Here is a 20,615-nt window from a genome sequence, read left to right on the forward strand (position 1 = left end):
ATCACTAACCTCAATATGAAGGGAAGTGTGTCAATGTCCCCGCTTACTCGGCCTCCCAGTATTTTTATGAGCACCCCTCTCACTGAGACAGGGTTTGTCAGCATAAACTCCCATTTAGCTCAATGAAGTGAAAATATTTGTAATTTGTTTTTGTGAAATTGTTTTAAATAAGATGTTCACCAAAGAGAATAAAAATTAATTACTGTATTCAAGGTAATATGTGCCCTGCTCTAATAAATGCCCACAGCAATATTTGCTGATATATTGGCTAGTGATCAATGTACACAAGACTTATTTATTCGTGTATAATAAGCCCTCGTGTGTTATATGCACCCTTAATTATGGGCAATTAAATTCTGGAAAAATATATCTGTCATATATAAACATTTCAGGCTGTCCGCATAAACCACAAACTCTGTTTTTTTCCACCAAAATAATATTCTCATAAGAGCCACCTATTTCTAATTTTGAGAGTTCCCTGGGCCCTTATTACGTTGAATATAGTATGTCACTATTAGTAGTGGGACGATGCATTGATGGATCATGACTTTTTACTTCTTGATACCAGTACTCTTTAATACATTTTACACCAAACACTAATTACTAGTGAAAATGAGTACCGTATTTTCTTGAGTATAGTGCGCACCCGAGTATAATGGTACATATTATATCATGCAAAATAATATATAAAAGAAAGGAGCCCAGAGAATCTGTTTGGTTTCAGAACAGATCTAGACTTGCCAAGGTATAAATGACTCATTCACAATCATGTCACAATCATTCATGTTCAGATATCTTTCTTCAAAATCTGTAAGAGAGACTAATGGAAGCTAAACTTAGAGCCTACTGAAGAATTATGTGGACTGTAAGGTGCTGCTTGATGTTAACCAGACTGTGATTTGATAAGAAAGATTCATCACTTGTCATTTGTTTGATAATAACCTGTCTTGAAATGTTCATATGTATGTAAACAGGATTTATTCTTTCTGCATGATAACACATTGCAAAGCACCTCCACAACATGCAGCTCATATCCTGAAGATGAAGTAGTGCACGTTCTTGAAGGTCAAACTAAATGTCATGCGTATTCACTAGACATGTTTAGTACAAGAAAATGCTCAGCTGTCTTACACTGTAAAGATGGAAGAATTTGATGCAATTGCCTGATGCCGTTTTTTGTCTGACTGAGATGTGACATTTATATTCGCTGCTGTGAAAGGTGACCTTTGTATTCACCCACTTGCTGAGTATTAGACTTGGAAGTTTCCACAACATGATGGGGTATGCTCAGAGCACACGACATTTAGACCCGTGTAGTTCCGGGGTAGAACACGTCTTCAGCAACCCATGCTTGCCATAAAAGGCAACTATGCTTGTCATAAGAGGCGACTAACGGGATCGGTTGGTCAGGCTCGCTGACTTGGTTGATGCATGTCATCGTATCCCACTTGCGTGGATCTATGCTCATGATGTCAATCACTGGATTGTCTGGTCCAGACTTGATTATTTACAGGCCGTCGTCATATAGCTGGAATATTGCTGAGTGTGGTGTTAAACAACAAACAAATAAAGAAAAAAAACAACAAACAAACAAAACACATGACATTTATACCCTGTCAGTGTGCCATACACTTGCAGACACAGACAAACAGTTTTGTTTGTATGTAAGGTAAAAACAACAAACTTCTCAGGCATGTCAGTATCAGTGGGAGGTTATATGTCTGGTGTTTGGTGTTGGTTATGAAGGAACAAAGCTGTGAACCTTTCTTTCGAAGACATTGCCATAAAAATCAATCATATCAATGAATATTTGATGATGCCATGGATCATTGCTCGTAATATCAATCACATGATTGTCAGGACCAGAACATAAACATGCTTGTAGTAAGTTGACTTATGATGATTGGATGGCCACAATGTCGCACCTGACTGACTGTATATTTCTATTTCATAAGGTCACAGAAAGCATAAAACCTGTTTACCTACATGTGAAAATTTAAGTCAGCTTATTGTCAGGAACTTATCTAAGATTGAAAAATAGTGCCCTTGGTTTTGTAAATTCTGAAGAATTGGGAATTTTAGTGTCATTTAATGCAAATTTGTAGCCGAATATTGACCTGAGTATGTCTTGATAAAGCCCTGCTTATTAATGACGCTGGCTTCCAGTTCAGTTACAAACTACACAGTTAGAAGGACATTTGGCTTTTCTTTTCAACAATAATGTATATCTCATTAAGTATCCTGATTAACTTGTGCATTACTCATGAAAATATCAACTTTATCAAGTCTCTGTCATGTTGACCCAGGAGATTCTAATGTTATGTGACAAGATTCCCCAAATATTCTCTGTGTTTGGCCATATGCCTTTCTGACCATGCTGACAGTTACACCGTAAGCACAACAGTCCTCATGGAGAGGCGTCATTGGCATAAAATTGTCACATAAGTTTGATTCATCTGCAAAAGGATTTAATGGATAAAACATGTGTGACTTAATGAAAGCCGTGTATATGGAAACCATCTTTAGTTAATCATGGTGTGTCTGAAGTATGGGATGTAAACATAGGAAGTTCCAGTCTGTCATCTCGTACACAGTGATTCATAAACTATAAACACTTGTATGAGGGTGAGGTTGCAGCTGGGGCTGGTAGCACACTTGTATCTGACCCTGCAGAGGAGTTTCTCACGCTGTAGAGGAGTATCTCACCCTGTGGACAGGTATCACCCTGTAGAGGAGTCTCTGACCCTGTAGAGTAGTATCTAACCCTGCAGAGGAGTCTGACCCTGTAGAGGAGTATCTAACCCTGCAGAAGAGTTTCTCACCCAGTAGAAGAGTATCTAACCCTGCAGAGGAGTATCTCACCCAGCAGGAGAGTATCTCACCCTGCAGAGGAGTATCTCACCCAGCAGGAGAGTATCTCACCCTGCAGAGGAGTATCTCACCCAGTAGGAGAGTATCTCACCCTGCAGAGGAATATCTCACCCAGCAGGAGAGTATCTCACCCTGCAGAGGAGTATCTCACCCAGTAGGAGAGTATCTCACCCTGCAGAGGAGTATCTCACCCAGTAGGAGAGTATCTCACCCTGTGGACAAGTATCACCCTATGAACTATCTCACCCTGCAGAGCAGTTTCTCACCCTGTAGAGGAGTATCTCACCATTCAGAGGAGTTACTCACCCAGTAGGAGAGTATCTGACTCTGCAGAGGAGTATCTCACCCAGTAGGAGAGTATCTGACCCTGCAGAAGAGTATCTCACCAAGTAGGAGAGTATCTGACCCTGCACAGGAGTATCTCACCCAGCAGGAGAGTATCTCACCCAGCGGGAGAGTATCTGACCCTGTGGACATGTATCACCCTATGAACTATCTCACCCTGTAGAGGATTATCTCACCCTACAGAGGAGTATCTCATCCTGTAGAGGGGTATCTCACCCTGAAGAGGATTATCTCACCCTGTGGACAAGTATCACCCTATGAACTATCTCACCCTGCAGAGCAGTTTCTCACCCTGTAGAGGAGTATCTCACCATTCAGAGGAGTTTCTCACCCAGTAGGAGAGTATCTGACTCTGCAGAGGAGTATCTCACCCAGTAGGAGAGTATCTGACCCTGCAGAAGAGTATCTCACCAAGTAGGAGAGTATCTGACCCTGCACAGGAGTATCTCACCCAGCAGGAGAGTATCTCACCCAGCGGGAGAGTATCTGACCCTGTGGACATGTATCACCCTATGAACTATCTCACCCTGTAGAGGATTATCTCACCCTACAGAGGAGTATCTCATCCTGTAAAGGGGTATCTCACCCTGAAGAGGATTATCTCACCCTGTGGACAAGTATCACCCTATGAACTATCTCACCCTGTAGAAGATTATCTCACCCTACAGAGGAGTATCTCATCCTGTAGAGGGGTATCTCACCCTCTGGACAAATATCACCCTATGAACTATCTCACCCTCACCCTGTACAAATACTAATATACTAGACATTCACAGCGTACAATGACCGACAATACATTGCCATGTCTATCAGACTGCCATTGTAATGTGCTGTAGCAAGTGTGGGTAGTAACTGAGACCCATGTGTAGGTGATATTTACCTGTCAGGGGACAGACATGCTTGTGTAGGACGTGTCCTGTTGACTAGTGGAGGGCTTGCTGTCCGTCCGGAGTGAGGGATTATATCACTGCAGCAGTTGTACACAAGATCTGGGACAATGTTGTGTAGGGAGTTTCAGGGGGTGGGGGAACAAGTCATTATGGGTTGGGGTTGGGGGTGTTGTGTTAGGTATATCACCATCCGTCAGCTCACTGCAGGAGGGTCAGTGTTTGCGCTTGATGAGCAGTGATGATAGGAAAATTCCTTATAATTTTGGACCCGTGAAGATTCCGGGGTAGAATAGGTCTTCAGCAACCCATGCTTGCCGTAAAAGGTGACTATGCTTGTCGTAAAAGGCGACTAACGGGATCGGGTGGTCAGCCTCGCTGACTTGGTTGATGCATGTCATCGATCCCAATTGCGTGGATCGATGCTCATGACATTAATCACTGGATTGTCTGGTCCAGACTGGATTTTTTACAGACCGCCGTCATATAGCTGGAATATTGCTGAGTGCGGCGTTAAACAACAAAACAAAACCTTATAATTTTGGGCAATAATAATTGCCATGATTAAAGGCTTAAAGAAAGGAGTACTTGAGTAACTATCATGATTCTATAAAATGAGATCATTCCTCTTATAAGGATTTGTTAAGAGGTTAGTTACCCATGAACCTAGATTAACATATATAGTCCATGATATCTTTCATTACAAATGACATTTCTCTCCTCTAAAATTAAAACAAAAAAAGACAATGAACATGCATTAACAAAGGTTCAACATTATGATTCTTGAAAAATTAAAGTTGTTTTGTATTTGTTTTTTAGATTGAAATACAACAATTTGTCAAATATTCCCATCAAAATCAAACTAACAAGTAACCAACCCTGTTAGCAACTCCTAAAAAAAAAACCTTTCTGGTGTGTCTCACCTTGATATTGATCAAAGCTTTAAGCTGTGTAGCTACTTACTAACTTTTAAACCACTCCTCTGTGCAAACGTATTGTGTTTGGAGTACCACCCACACCAATGTACTCATTCGTCTTTTAAGGTCAGATTTCAGACCCATTACCAACTCACTGGGTTTCGAGTATAGCCCAAAGAACATGTACCCGTACTGAAAATGAAACTTTTAAAGCAAATATTTGCACATACATATTACTGAACCTACTTAGAGCCCATGTGTCATCATTGGAACGCGTGTAAACCACTGGCTTTACCTTATGATTTATTTTTAAGATCCAATAGCCATTTTGGTGTTATCCAAAATTCATCTTTCTTGGAATATATTCTGCTCAAAAAAGGGTTTTTACCCTTTTCTTGATGTCCCTTGGGAACATGAATTCATAATTCCGAAATTACTTACTTTTTTATATTCAGAGAGTTCTAAAAATAATTAGACGAGTGACAAGAAAGAGAAAATGTATTTTGTTTTTAGTGTATCAATATATGATACGTTTATCATATTTATGTGTTTTAAAATGACAAATCAGTGTATGCAGTGCCCATGTTAGATGAACAGTTTGTCTATGCAATCATTTATTACACAATACATTTCAAAACAACAATGTTTCTGATGCTGTGGAATAGAGCTGGCTGGGCTTGTTTTTATGCAAATCTAGATTGGTTTAGTTTCCATAAAATACATTTATTCCACAGTCATGGTGCAGTGCTATTGTGAATGTATGGTTGTAACAAACCCTCCCCAAACATACAAGCGAGTACATGTAAGACCCGTTAGCATCACCAGACCATGTAGACAGCAGTTTGTAATTAGTAGAATACCTGTGCTACCTACCTGAAACGATGCTGCTGCGATCACTGACAAGGTTGTTGGGAGGAGGTGCATGTGTGGGAAACTGTGTACGTGTGGGAGGTGTCTGTGTATTGTGTGTTATACACCTGTATGTCAGAAGGTCACTAGGGGTTATAAACCAGTATGTCAGATGGTGTCCTGGGGGTTATATACCAGTATGTCAGATGGGGTCCTGGGGGTTACACACCAGTATGTCAGATGGTGTCCTGGCGGTTATGCACAAGTATGTCAGATGGTGTTCTTGGCCGGGTTATACACCAGTATGTCAGATGGTGTTCTTGGCCGGGTTATACACCAGTATGTCAGATGGTGTTCTGGGCCGGGTTATACACCAGTACGTCAGATGGTGTTCTGGGCCGGGTTATACACCAGTATGTCAGATGGTGTTCTGGGCCGGTTATACACCAGTATGTCAGATGGTGTCCTGGGCCGGGTTATACACCAGTATGTCAGATGGTGTCTTGGGGGTTATATACCAGTATGTCAGATGGTGTCCTGGGGGTTATACACCAGTATGTCAGATGGTGTCCTGGGGGTTATATACCAGTATGTCATATGGTCTCCTGGGGGTTATACACCAGTATGTCAGATGGTGTCCTGGGGGTTATATACCAGTATGTCATATGGTCTCCTGGGGGTTATATACCAGTATGTCAGATGGTGTCCTGGGGGTTATATACCAGTATGTCATATGGTCTCCTGGGGGTTATACACCAGTATGTAAGATGGTGTCCTGGGGGTTATATACCAGTATGTCATATGGTCTCCTGGGGGTTATACACCAGTATGTCATATGGTGTCCTGGAGGTTATACACCAGTATGTCAGATGGCCTCATCGGGCTTATACACCAGTATGTCAGACGGCCTCATCGGGCTTATACACCAGTATGTCAGATGGCCTCCTGGGGAAATGTGAAGGACAATATAACAATCATAGCTTCCACATGTGGTTGTTCTATCATAACTCAGGTCTGATTTAGATTCTTGAATGGCAAAATGATCATGTTGATGCATCATGGTTGTACTGATTTGATTTATACCACTGCTATAAAGGCTAAGTTAAAATAATTTATAAAAAAATAAAAATGCATTTTGAAAATGTATTACGATTTATGTTTGCTTTTTTGCTTTTCTAACATATTCTATCTTGGTATTGAAAGAATTTGTTTTGTGAGTTTATAGTAGGTTATATGACATAATTTTATCAGAGTTAAAAGCAAACGTACTACATATGATAAACAATTTTGTATCTGAGCATTTTTGTTACCAGTGTGTAGTGATAATTTGATGTAAGTGTTGTCTCCCTTCTTGCAGATGTTGTGGGTCAGTCCCAACGACAGCGTCATTGCGAACAAGGCAGCTGTTACCCAGCAACAGGAGACCTTCTGATTGGTCGAGGAAAGCAGCTAAGAGCAACGTCCACATGCGGGATGGTCAAACCGGATAGATACTGTGTTGTGTCATATCTAGAAAAGCGGACAAAGTGCTTTCAGTGCGACTCTCGTGAGCCATGGCAGTCGAGAGTACACGAAAACAGCCACCGTATCGAGAACATTGTCTCATCATTCAAAGATAGGCGAGATCGGTGGTGGCAGGCGGAAAATGGTGTTGAGAATGTTTCAATTCAGTTGGATCTTGAAGCAGAGTTTCATTTTACACACTTGATTATGACATTTAAAACATTCAGGCCAAAGTCCATGTTTATAGAAAGGTCATATGATTTTGGTAAAACTTGGAAAGTGTATCGTTATTTTGCTCAGAGCTGTCGCAAATCCTTCCCTGGAATTCCAAGAGGACCAGTGCGGTCGATGACTGATGTTATTTGTCAGACTAAATACTCAGCAGAAACACCATCAACTCAGGGAGAGGTAAGTGTTTTTGTGTAGTACAAGTACATCTACACTAAGGTTCACTGGTGGCACAGTGGTCTAAGTATGGGACTGCTGATTATGGGTTTGAACCCCAGATTCCCCCTGATTATGACCCTTGGTTTATTGGTGTATTCCGGGTTTATGGGTGTATTCAAGGTCCCCAAAACCTACATTGTGGTAAGAAGTCTAAATCTATCAGGTGGTCAGGTTTGGCAACTTGTTTTTTTGTATGACAGTACGCCAAATGCCTGAAATGGTGTGCATGATATCAATCACTGGCTTGTATGATCCAGACTTTATTATTTTCTTGTGGCTTTCTTGAGGCTAGAATATTGTTGAGTACAACAAACAAACAATATCATCCTTGGACGGTCAGCTCTCTTCCTGCACTCTTTGGTCTCACCGAGTGGTACATTGGCCCCCAACAACCTATGCTGGTCATAAGAGGCGACCAAATGGATCAGGGGGTCAGACTCGGTTACTTGGTTGATGGTGTGTCCTAATTCCCCTATTCATGCTATTGGTGTGAATTGTTGCTCACAATAGCAACCACTGCATTGTCTGGTCCAGACTCGAGTATTGACTGGAAGCTGTCGAAAAGCTGGAATATTGCTGAGAGCGGCATTAACAACAAACCAACGAAACATCCACTAGCTGCGCCACTTTGGTCTGTCTTCCCCCATTTACCTGACTTTCTGTGATATGACTGTTCAGCAGGTGACATGGCTCACTTATGTTTTCATTGTAACTTTATTTTCAGGTAATTTTCCGTGTGTTGCCACCATTCATTCCCATCAAGGACCCGTACAGCGAACAGGTGCAGGATCTGCTCAAACTCACCAACTTGAGAGTCAACTTCACTGAACTCCACACATTAGGTGAGCGTCAGAACCATGTTCACTGTACCTGCTTGAGGGGAAGTGGGTAGTCTGGATATTTCAGCGTTTGTCATGCCAAAGGCCTAGGTACAATTCCTCACATGCAAACAATGTGTGAAGCCCATTTCTGGTGTTATTCACTGGCATATTGTTTGAATTTTGTTGAAAGTGGCATAAAACCCCGCTCACTCACTCACTATACTTGCTTGACTCATGGTAACATTCTTTTGTGTAAGACTGTAACTTACGTGCCGTGATATGCTGTGGCCCTTTCATGTGGTTGTTTGAAATGTTCAACTGCCTTTGGAAATAAGTCAGTGTAATAAATTATTAAAGAATTCATCTTGGGAAAACAGTAATTAATACATACATCCTTATTGATTAGAGTGAGTGAATGAGTATGGTTTTACGCCGCTTTAGCACTATCACAGCAGGGGACACCAGAAATGGGCTTCACAATTTGTACCCATGTCGGGAATCGAACCCGGGTCTTCGGCGTGACGAGTGAACGCTTTAACCTCAAGGCTACCCAACCGCCCACTTATTGATTAGAAAACATTTGAGAAAGTAGAGATTAGATTAGTGTCTGCTCTTGTGTTGAGGCATATGTATTCTCCAAACGATGTATGGATAAATTCCATTTAGCTATTAATGTTACACTGTTTCAAGAAAAATTGTTCCCATTAATTAATATCCCTGTTTATATATGTATGTAAGTGTCCTCAGTTGGTGTCTAGCAGGCAGGTTTCCAGATCAGTCGGGTCTTACCTTGCATGATATACTGTAAATGCATTTTTTGCTGAAATGCAATACGTGTACATACTTGTCAAATAAAACTTGAACTTAATTTTATCAAGCTGTCTAGTTAGAATTTATCAAATTCAAGTCAATGTGTTCATGATAACATAATTTTCAGTTAGTTTTTCAGTTTTGATTGGAAATATGTTTTTTCTTTAATACTTATTTTCTTATGTTGCAAGGTGACACCCAGCTTGACAGCCGTCCGGAGATCAAGGATAAGTACTATTACTCTTTGTTTGACATGACTGTCAGAGGTAGCTGCTCGTGTTATGGCCACGCCTCCAGATGTCTGCCAGTGCCAGGATATGACACATACCCAAACATGGTACGTCCCTTATAGTAGATTGCTACAACACGAAGACTCAGGTTAGAATTGCTCTTCAGCAACCCATTCTTGTCATAAAGGCGACTAATGGTATCGGGTGGTCAGGCTCGCTGATTAGGTTGATGCATGTCATCGTACCCAATTGTGTAGATCAATGGTAATAATGTCAATCGCTGGATTGTCTGACTTTCGAAAAAAAATAAATGCATCTGAATTAGCATGGATGATCTTGTTGAAGGCTGTACCTGGTCTGATCACTGCTGATCATCTTGGAAAACCGATTTTCCAATTATTTCTGTATCATGTCATTAAGTAGACTTAACATGTACTATGACAAAGTCTGTGAAATCTTTTATTGCACAATACATTTCTCTGATTTTTTATAAAATCTTAAAATCTAATGCAGGTTTCATGTTGAATATTGCTAGCTAGACTTGCTTATTTTGATCATCAAAACCGCTTGTGATAAAATTAAATGCAGATGTCCCATAGTCAAGATGTAATGCCGTGATGCTGCTGTTGTTGCAGGTGCATGGCATGTGCGAGTGTACTCACAACACCAAGGGCCTCAACTGTGAGATGTGTGAGGAGTTCTACAATGATCTCCCATGGCAACCAGCTAGGAAGAACCAGCCAAATGCTTGCAAGAGTAAGCTGTTCCTATGTTATGCTGTATGGGGGGATGCATCAAAATGCTTCACAAATAGTTTCATAGATCATGTCAGACTGTTGGATGGGGTGAATTTTGTCAATTGTTTTTCCTAAATTCTGTGCGTCATTGTACAAAGAAATCAGAACTGTTGCTGATTAGTTTATATAGTTGGTTTCCTGCCTCATATCAGAAGTTAAAGATAAAATGAAAGTCCGTTCTCAGCATCCTACACTGTTGTGCCTGATTTTTCACCGCTGAAGTAGGGTCTATTATTGTCTGAATTGTTACGGTGCCAACAGATGTAGAGATTGTATTTAAAAAGCTGTTGAATTATGCAGTTACTTCCCCTTTTGTTGTCCTTGTTGGAGCACATGCATCTTCCCAAGGCAAGAGCTTGTTTCCATCCTTGCCACATCAAGCCCACTTTCCTGTGCTAAATATGGTTTGGCTATCACAGATATCAATTGACCAATCAGGAAACGTTTCACAAAATCGCCTTCGTATGAAAGTGATTTACTGTTGCCTGTTCTTGTTGGCACGAATATGTCTTTTTCATTTTTTAAACACCCCCCCGGACCCCCACACCCCCACCCCCACCCAAACCCAAAAGATTGCCTGTTTTTGTGTCAGAGATGAAATCGTAGATGTTTTTGCTATGGTAGTCACCATCTTTGTGAAGCTATATGAGGTAAGAACAGCCATCTGATTGGATATCATGTTTTCAATACCAGGGTGACACCTCGTGATCTACGCGAGGTGGCGCCAGGGTCGAGCCAAGAAAGGTGGCCATAATGTGGCAAGGGTAGAAACTAGGCTTTGATATGGGCTAGTGGACACACTTGCCTGGGGAAGATAGAGCACATGTGGCCTAGTCAACTTATACACTGAAGTTCACTTAGAGTTGTGTACCGTAGCCATTAAAGGATTCACTGGTCTTGTTTATTCCAAGATTCTGCCTGACAATGATTCTGTGTCTGTCAGAACTATACTTCTGGTAAACTCCTACTCCATGCACTACATTAAGATAGCAGGCTGCATTTTTGCTGGAATACCTTAGTGGCAATAAGCCCATATCAGTTTATCACTCTTGTCACATGTACCAAATTCCAGCTAATATCAGTTTTCTAGCCAGTATTTAGACCCACCTTCATTGACAAACCGCTATTTATTTCCCCAGAATGCAACTGCAACAATCATGCTGCCAAGTGTCACTTTGATCCAGCGGTGTTTGAGGCTACTGGCGAAGTGAGTGGCGGCATCTGTGACAACTGCCAACACAACACACAGGGCCGCAATTGTCAGGAGTGCAAACCCTTCTTCTTCCAGGACCCAAACAGAGACATCAGGGACCCAGAGATATGTCAGCGTGAGTATGAGCTGTGCTGCATGTAGGATTATGATGGTCCACAGATATGTCAGCGTAAGCATGAGCTGTGCTGCATGTAGGGGTATGGATGGCCTAGAGACAGGAGCCAGAGATATGTCAAAATATAACATTGTGACTGTGTTTAGTACCTTAATGACATTGTGACTGTTTAGTACATTTTGACATTGTGACTGTTTAGTACATTTTGTCATTGTGACTGTTTAGTACATTTATGACATTGTGACTGTGTTTAGTACCTTTATAACATTGTGACTGTTCGGTACATTTATAACATTGTGACTGTGTTTAGTACATTTGTGACTGTTACTAAACAGTCACAAATGTACTAAACATTTATGGCATTGTGACTGTTTGATACATTTATGATATTGTGACTGTGTTTAGTACATATATAACATTGTGACTGTTTAGTACATTTATAACATAGTGACTGACCTGTACATTTATAACATTACGACTGTGTTCAGTACATTTATAACATTGTGACTGGCTTGGACATTTATAACATTATGACTGTGTTTAGTACATTTATAACATTGTGACTGGCCTGGACATTTATGACATTGTGACTGTGTTCAGTACATTTATAACATTGTGACTGACCTGTACATTTATAACATTACGACTGTGTTCAGTACATTTATAACATTGTGACTGGCTTGGACATTTATAACATTATGACTGTGTTTAGTACATTTATAACATTGTGACTGGCCTGGACATTTATGACATTGTGACTGTGTTCAGTACATTTATAGTATTGTTACCAGGCCTGTACATTTATAGCATTGTGACGGTGTTTAGTACATTTATAGCATTGTGACGGTGTTTAGTACATTTATAACATTGTGACTGGCCTGTACATTTATAACATTGTCCCACCTTCACACTGCAGCATGTGACTGTGACCCTGCCGGCTCGGAGCGGAATGGCGAGTGTGAAAGTCATACAGATGAGGTGCTTGGCCTGGAGGGGGGTCGATGTCGGTGCAAACGCCATGTGCGAGGGTCCAGATGTGACCAGTGTGTAGAGAACTACTGGAATCTGCAGGGAGACAACCCACTGGGCTGTGACGGTGAGTCCAGCTTCGCTGTTTTCAAATGTGTTTCAGTGACTACTTCAAAGCCATGAAACCTTACACGTTTTGAAAATCATGGCTGGCAAATACTGCATTCATGCAACTTAAAAATTTTCAACTTATATGAAGATGTGAAAGGTAAATTTAGAAATTCATTAAAAAATTCTATCAATTACCAACGGGTCATTTAAAGATAAAAGGAAGAAATTGTACTTTTGTGAAATATTTACTTTGTATATTCCATCATGTTACAATTATTTGTTTTTCATGTTATGTTGGCCATATGGTCTTGAATACAATAAACGTCTTGAAAGTATACTACCCAAATCATGATAACTTAGAATAGATCTTCAGCAACCCATGCTTGCCGTAAAAGGCGACTCTGCTTGTCGTAAGAAGCGACTAACAGGATCGGGTGGTCAGACTCGCTGTCTTGGTTGATGCATGTCATTGAATCCCAATTGTGTGGATCGATGCTCATACTATTAATCACTGGATTGTCTGCTCCAGACTCGATTATTTACAGACCGCCGTCATATAGCTGGAATATTGCTGAGTGCAGCGTTAAACAACAAAAACAAACAAACATGATAACTTACCACCGGTAACAATCCTGATGCCTCAAGTAACCCTTATCAAGTCGGCTTGAGTTAGCAGTCTGGCTTAAATTTCTATCTTAGAAATAATCCATGTATTGTAAGGGGCTTAAAAATTGAAATTAATTTGCAGGATATTATGTGATTTATTACTTTTGAAACATGATCTCATTCATTCCAAACACTAGCATGTTTGTGATGTAAATATGCTGTGTTTATTACACTGTTTGTATCTGTTAAAAAACTATATAGAAAAACATATTCAATTAATGTGTTGATTAGTGACACCTATATCATGTATTTCAGCATATTCTTACTGTAAATAATAGTACATTTGAACTTATCATTTCATGAATGTGTATGTACCCTGCTTAGAGTTGAAATGAAAATGATAAATACAAAACCCTTTTTCAGCCTGCTCGTGTAATCCTCTGGGTACACTAGGAGACTATGGTTGTGACCAGCACACTGGCCTCTGTCTGTGTAAGAGATACGTAACCGGACAGAACTGTGACACTTGCCATGTGAGTACTTCAGGCCGAAACTTATAATTCTTATGTTCCTTCCAGCTCACATTAATAGGGACCAATGGGGTAGGTAGCCTAGTGGTTAAGGTGGTGGCTCGTTATGCTGGATACCTGAGTTTGATCCCCCCAATGAATATCCTGTCCTTGGTGCCACTGCCGTGGTTATTGTTGTGAACATGGCTGGTGTGGAGTCAGGGTTTCTGTGTGTGACCACGTCTTTGTTCTTGAGTGTGAAAGTGTTTCAGTCGTATCTTTAGTACATATGATTAGCTAGAATTAAACAAAATATTCATGATAAAATGAAACAATACAGACATGAATTCTAAGATATGAGGCATTCAGTGTAGAATTAGGCCTGTCTGTGTAATGGAGAAATAGTGAGAATCAAGACCTGAGGCGAGATGATTCGACTCCGAGAATCGGCAGATTTGAGTGATTTCTCCGACTTACACCATGTTATGGCTGATATATAATTTCTTTATAATTTTGCACAATAACTTTTACTTGGCCTGAATGAGTGGCCTGTGAATTCCTTGTTCATAATCAACAAGGACACGAGCATGATGTCATCATCATGGTTTAGCTGGTGCACAAAGTATTTATAATCGACTCTGGAAAACTAAACAATCTCAGTCCCATTCTATCTGGCTTATTGTATTAATATTAACAGGTGAGTGAATGAGTTCAGTTTTACGCTTTTTTTAAAGCAATATTCCAGCAGTATCACAGCAGGGGACACAAGAAATGGGCTTCACACATTTTGCCCATCTGGAGAATCGAACCTTGGGCTTTCAGCATGACGAGCGAACACTTTAACCACTACGCTACCTCACCGCCCCATTGTAGAGATGGCCTCCAGAACATTGACCATTAAATATGGATCAAATCATGTATACAGGCTGAAGTTTTTTATGATATTATCATTGATAACTTTACATACTATGAGTTCTAGTGAGTGAGTGTGGTTTTATGCCGCTTTTAGCAATATTCCAGCAATGTCATGGCGGGGGACACCAGAAATGGGCTTCACACACTGTACCCATGTCGGGAATGGAACCCGGGTTTTCGGCGTGATGAGCGAACGCTTTAACCACTAGGCTACCCGACCGTCCCACTATGAATTATAAGACAGAAGGTCACCTGAGAGCAATAAGCATGAATCATCGTGTATTACCTCAGTGTTTGTAAGTACAGCTCTCCCACAGGAAAAGGTGAACCGGACTTAGTATAAAAGTACCTGGAACCAGATGAGGACATTAAAGTAAGCAAGTGAAGGTAGAAACGATGTAAGATTTTGATTTGGTGTGAGTTTACATGAACATCTAAGGACTAAAGGTTTAATGTAGCAGGACTTCCCCTTTTTTGTGCTATAACCTGTGTGTGTCACTCTTCCAGCGCGGCTTCTATGGTCTGAGTGATGGCCCTTATGGATGTGAAGCTTGCAACTGTGACATCGGTGGCTCGCTCAGCGAGTCATGTGACCAGCAGTCGGGACAGTGCACCTGTCGGCCGCACATCATGGGCAAACACTGCAAGCAGGTGGAGCCAGGCTACTTCTTCGCTGGCTTGGATTATTACATCTACGAGGCAGAGTTTGGCCGCGGCACCGGGGTGAGTAACTGATCCACCTTCGTGTTCCTAGCTTCATCATTTGTCATTGTGTCGGTGCATGGAATCCTATTTTGATTGCTTTACACAGGTTACAGTGTGTAATTTGAGGTTACTTAAATTCAGTTTTAATAAGTGTTAGGAATATAGCACTTCACGTAGCTTGAGGGAAACTGAGAGTTATCTCCCTTAGTCTTCTTGGTGGCAAGCATGGTACATGTGCGCTTGGCAAAGGCAATTTGTTAGCATTGCTATGGATAGAGAGAAGCGTTACAGGGGTAGATTTAAGAATTACAGCCTACTGGTCAACGTGGGTTTAAAAGAACAGTTCTTCCACAAAACTCACTAGCTGACAGGATGGTCAAGACAAATATTGTGTCTGGCACTGATTGTCTATCTGTTAAATGCCAGATTTGAATGTCAAACCACATATAACGAAACTACTAAGCTGTAGATCAGCTCACGAAGCCACTGAATTGCATTTTGGGTCATAAGGTGGATCCAGAGGCTACCCCATTCCTTCATTATCACAAAATCAGTTGGATTGGTTGTGAGGGCTTTAAAAACCCTCCAATTTTATAATTGTTGACCATTAATTTCATATTTCGATTGGATTAAATGTTCTTTTAAATGAATTGTCACCTAAATAGTCACAAATGATAAATTTGAAATGTAACATTTCCTGCAGAATGCCAGAGTGTACATCCGTGAGCCAATCCCTGGTGGTCCATCGTACTGGACCGGCCCTGGTTACATGAGAGTGATGGAGGGAGACAGCATCGAGTTCACCGTCACTGACATCAGCTTCCCCACCTACTACGACATCGTCCTCAGATACGACCCAAGGGTAAGAAGTTCTCCTTTTGTTGGTGAAAAGTGTTTGTCATGTTTCAAGAAATGGGTATTGATGTCTGTTGCATATATGAGAGGTTTGTATATTGTGTTTAGGGTCTTTCTGTAAATTTGGACTGTACAGATGGAATTTGAGCTTAAATATGCTTGATCTTGACCTCAGATGCCGGAGATGTGGGAGGATGTCCGGGTGACAGTGGTACGCCCAGATCAGGTGGATCCAGATGGTCTGTGTGCTGACTTCAACCCTCAGGAGGACATCAAATCTGTCACCATTGAACCAGGTGACCACACAACATCCATGTCACCCATAAAAAAATGACCTTTGCTTATGTTTTGAAAAGGGATTCAACTGTATTTAACTCCTTCAAAAAAAGCTGATGAGAGCTTGAGCTTGGTGGCCAGTGTGACATTGGCATCGTCATGCAATAACAATTTAAACAATTTGATGTTATACTGATTACCCACCCAACTCTAACTAAGGTGCTTACAGTAACATTTTATGTAGATCCCACTGTTTGTGACAAAACAAAGAGCACACGTGAAATATATGCCAAACAGTGCCAGATAGTTTTCTAGGTTTTTAAAAAAACAAATACTCCTACCCATTTTTTAGAAGTGTAATTGGAACTACAACATTTGGGTCAGGCTTCACAAACATAAGTCTAGTTGAAGTACCGTGTTGTACCACCTCTCATGTAAGCCTGTTTGGGCATACAGTGTAGTGATGTTATTAAGTAATCTGCCATCTACCCAAGGTGCACGCTACCAGCTGGTGACCCCTCCATCCTGCCTGGAGAGCGGCAAGATGTACACCATCCGACTGGACTTCCAGCGTTACAAGCAAGGCCAACTGACGCCCGATGCCACCATGTTCATTGACTCTGTGAGTGGCAGACACTTGTGTCCTCGTGTAACTAAACTCTAGGCTGTTCTGTGCACATGATGCTGCGATATAGTCCATGATGTTGCTGTATTGTTGCTGTCACATCGCTGTGATGTTGCTGAATTATTGATGTTACTGTGATGATGTTGCGACCGCCTCTGTGGTCTAGCGGTAGAGCATCCGCCCTGAGAGTGGAAGGTTAGGGGATAGATTCCTGGCTGGGTCATACCAAAAGACGTTAAAAGATTGTGCTTGTTGTTACCTTGCCTGGCGCTCAGCATTAAGGGGTTAAAACAAGGACTGGTCCGCTCAGAGTCAGTATACTGTGTCACAGTCACAGTGTGCTAGCACTCTAAAATCGGCATTAGTCCAGACTAGTGCAAGCATGTCGCTATATAAGTGCAATTATCTTGAATGTGACATTAAACTCCATTTCACCTCACCTCTGATGTTGCTGTCATATGCCTATTTTATTACTATACATTGTCTAAAGCTTGAGGTCTCCTGGCCTTCATCATGCACTCTCTTTAGCTTTAGCACTACATCATTCAAGATTCTTCTTCAAATCTTGAATAATGTAGTGCTTAACCAAAAGTGTGTGCGTGAGGACGAACGGAAGGCCAGAAACTTGAAATTATGTATATTTATGTATTTATTTGAATTCCTCTATGGGAATGAACACAAAAGAAGATTCACTTGCTCGCTCGCTCGCCCACCCACCCACTCACTCACCAATTCACTTACTCACTCACTTAGCCACCCACCCACCCACCCACCAACCCACCAACCCTCCCTCTCTCTCTCTCTCTCTTTCTCTCTCTCTCTCTCTCTCTCTCTCTCTCTGTCACTCACTCACTCACTCACTCACAACACTGTGTATGTTTCTAGTTGATCCTGGTTCCCCACACGGATGCCATCCCCATCTACCAGATCCCCGGGCTCCACGAGTACATGAAGAACGACTTCCTGCGCAACCGATGTCGTCAGCTGCAGTTCAACTCCATCCAGGCAGACATGCCCGATGTCTGCAAGGGCCACATCTTCAGCATCTCTGCTGTGCTTCATAATGGAGCCATCGGTCAGTAGATTTCAATCACTTTAACTATATACTGTTTTATTACAAATACTTTATAGATTTTTTAGCTTTGTGGATTTTTTACTTCTAAATGTTGCATATACAATGTGGAACAGATCCCGCAGATGTTGATGTCATTATGGAGGAACTAGTAGTTTTGTGATAGTGCTGCCATAAATTGATCATTATGTTATGCCTATTGTGCTGATGGTGCTGTTTTCTGTCAGTTTTATACTCTGCTAATTGGCATCTACAGGTCACTGCATGCATTACAATCACCTGAAACAATAATGGTGTAACAATACGGCGATACAGTAGTGTATTGCGATACATGTACAAGGCTCACGATACAGTGCACTGATCTACAACCCCTGTATCTCAATACATACGATACATTACACGACAAGTTATGTTGGTGTAAAAACGTGAAAAATACCATAAACAGATCCAGAGGTAGCTTTTGTGTATTCTCTAGTATTTCCCAGTTGGCTATAAATAGCATAACGATCGCAGTGCCCACTAGCCTTATGTTTCTGCCCTTCGTATCTCTTCTTCACGCTGTGAAATTTAATAAAGCATGATTCAGGGTTGTGATTCACCTGCAAGAAGAAAAAAATATCACCATACGTAGTATTGGGGTAAAATATGGTATCGTGGCTCCACCGTCTCATTACATCTCTGTTAAAAAAGAGAGCCCTGGTACGTTTTTGAAGTTGTGAGTCTTGTGGACTCTTTCTAAGACCCAAAGCCCAGCGTTTGACCCAGAAATGATGGTACGACGGCTGCTGAAACATGTATGTTGAATTTCCGTCTATATGTGTGAGCAGACTGCGACTGTGACCCCACCGGCTCCGTAAGTCGTGAGTGTAACCCCGAGGGAGGTCGGTGCCCCTGCAAGCCCAACGTGGTCGGCAGGAGATGTGACCAGTGTGCTCCCGGAACGTATGGATTCGGGCCCAACGGCTGTACAGGTGAGCTTCTGAATTCTGTCATAAAGAATGTGTTGATAGTCAGATACTGCAGCACCGACAAAATAGTTCTTACCGATTCCTCAGTTCACTTGTATTTTTTCTTGCTTTTTTCACTTTTAGAAATTGTAAAAATTGTAGATACCGCTCATTCACCTCGGGCCTTTATCTGAAAGAGGAAAACTGTTTAAGTGTTCTACTAGGAGTGTTCAATTTTGGCATCTTGAATATGTTTTTAAAGATTTGTGGACACTTATATTAACAGTAACAAGAGAGGATAGGTTTCTCTTCTTATGTTAAATTGCAAATGATAGGTCAACCCAAAACCCAGAAAGAAAGTTAGCAGTGGGTTTTTTTGAAAACGAATTCATTCTTGAACTAAAAAGGTGTATTTTCATTGCTAAAAAGATGCAATTCGCCAGGAAGAGATTCAAGATGTTTTAATTTTTCTGCCGCCAGCTTGCAACTGCCACAACATCGGTGCCCGGGACAACTTCTGTAATGAGCAGACCGGGCAGTGTACGTGTATCCAGAACGCCTACGGACGTGCCTGCGACAGTTGCCGCGTGGGGTTCTGGGGCTTCCCCCAGTGTCGACAGTGTCAGTGCAACGGCAACGCCGACACCTGTGACAACCTTGACGGACGCTGTATTGCATGCAAGAACTTCACCGATGGACAGTACTGTGATAGGTATGGGAGTACGCAATGACTTATTTGATGAAGGAAAGTTGCTGTCTGTTGCCATGATGTCTGGGAACCAGTGTTCAGGGTGCCATTTTGTGACATAGCTGCCATTATTTCAGTTATTTAATTTCATCATTAAACATCGTGTACTTGATTGAGAAACATTCATCAAAGTGTTCAACTTTGTCTTTGTCTTGATCATATACTACCAGAGCTCCAGATAAGCTTCTGGTGTTGTGGGTATTTTACCCATGCATTTTAGAATCATTGGGTATCAGTAATTCAATCTGCGTATTCAAATTTCTGTTACCCACTAGTTTTTACAGATGTGGGTATTTAAGTTAAATATTTAAAAACACTATTCATCTAGTCCCTGCAAACTGGTGTCGTGTGGGTTCAAGAGCTTTATAGGACTCAAAAATACCACAATACTTCCCCAAGAAAGTGTGATGGCAAATGATCATGATGTAACTGTCATCATGGAGTTTGGCAAGGTTGACGGCATGCCTGTTTA

General features: G+C 41.3%; 1 protein-coding gene across 1 annotated transcript in view; it reads left to right on the top strand.

The window, feature by feature from the left end:
• Positions 1 to 20,615, top strand: part of LOC139444871 (laminin subunit beta-1-like) — a 76,357-nt gene that overhangs the window by 35,243 nt on the left and 20,499 nt on the right. The window contains exons 3-16 of the mRNA XM_071225866.1: positions 7,227 to 7,780; positions 8,544 to 8,661; positions 9,642 to 9,787; positions 10,316 to 10,436; positions 11,617 to 11,805; positions 12,722 to 12,901; positions 13,915 to 14,024; positions 15,423 to 15,638; positions 16,324 to 16,482; positions 16,651 to 16,771; positions 17,246 to 17,373; positions 18,262 to 18,451; positions 19,276 to 19,419; positions 19,876 to 20,107. Coding sequence (XP_071081967.1) covers positions 7,227 to 7,780; positions 8,544 to 8,661; positions 9,642 to 9,787; positions 10,316 to 10,436; positions 11,617 to 11,805; positions 12,722 to 12,901; positions 13,915 to 14,024; positions 15,423 to 15,638; positions 16,324 to 16,482; positions 16,651 to 16,771; positions 17,246 to 17,373; positions 18,262 to 18,451; positions 19,276 to 19,419; positions 19,876 to 20,107 — 2,608 coding nt within the window. The remainder of the gene's footprint in view (positions 1 to 7,226; positions 7,781 to 8,543; positions 8,662 to 9,641; positions 9,788 to 10,315; positions 10,437 to 11,616; positions 11,806 to 12,721; positions 12,902 to 13,914; positions 14,025 to 15,422; positions 15,639 to 16,323; positions 16,483 to 16,650; positions 16,772 to 17,245; positions 17,374 to 18,261; positions 18,452 to 19,275; positions 19,420 to 19,875; positions 20,108 to 20,615) is intronic.

Source organism: Haliotis cracherodii, unplaced genomic scaffold (assembly GCF_022045235.1).
Source record: "Haliotis cracherodii isolate W230 unplaced genomic scaffold, xgHalCrac1.p SCAF_6, whole genome shotgun sequence".
NCBI lineage: Eukaryota > Metazoa > Mollusca > Gastropoda > Lepetellida > Haliotidae > Haliotis > Haliotis cracherodii.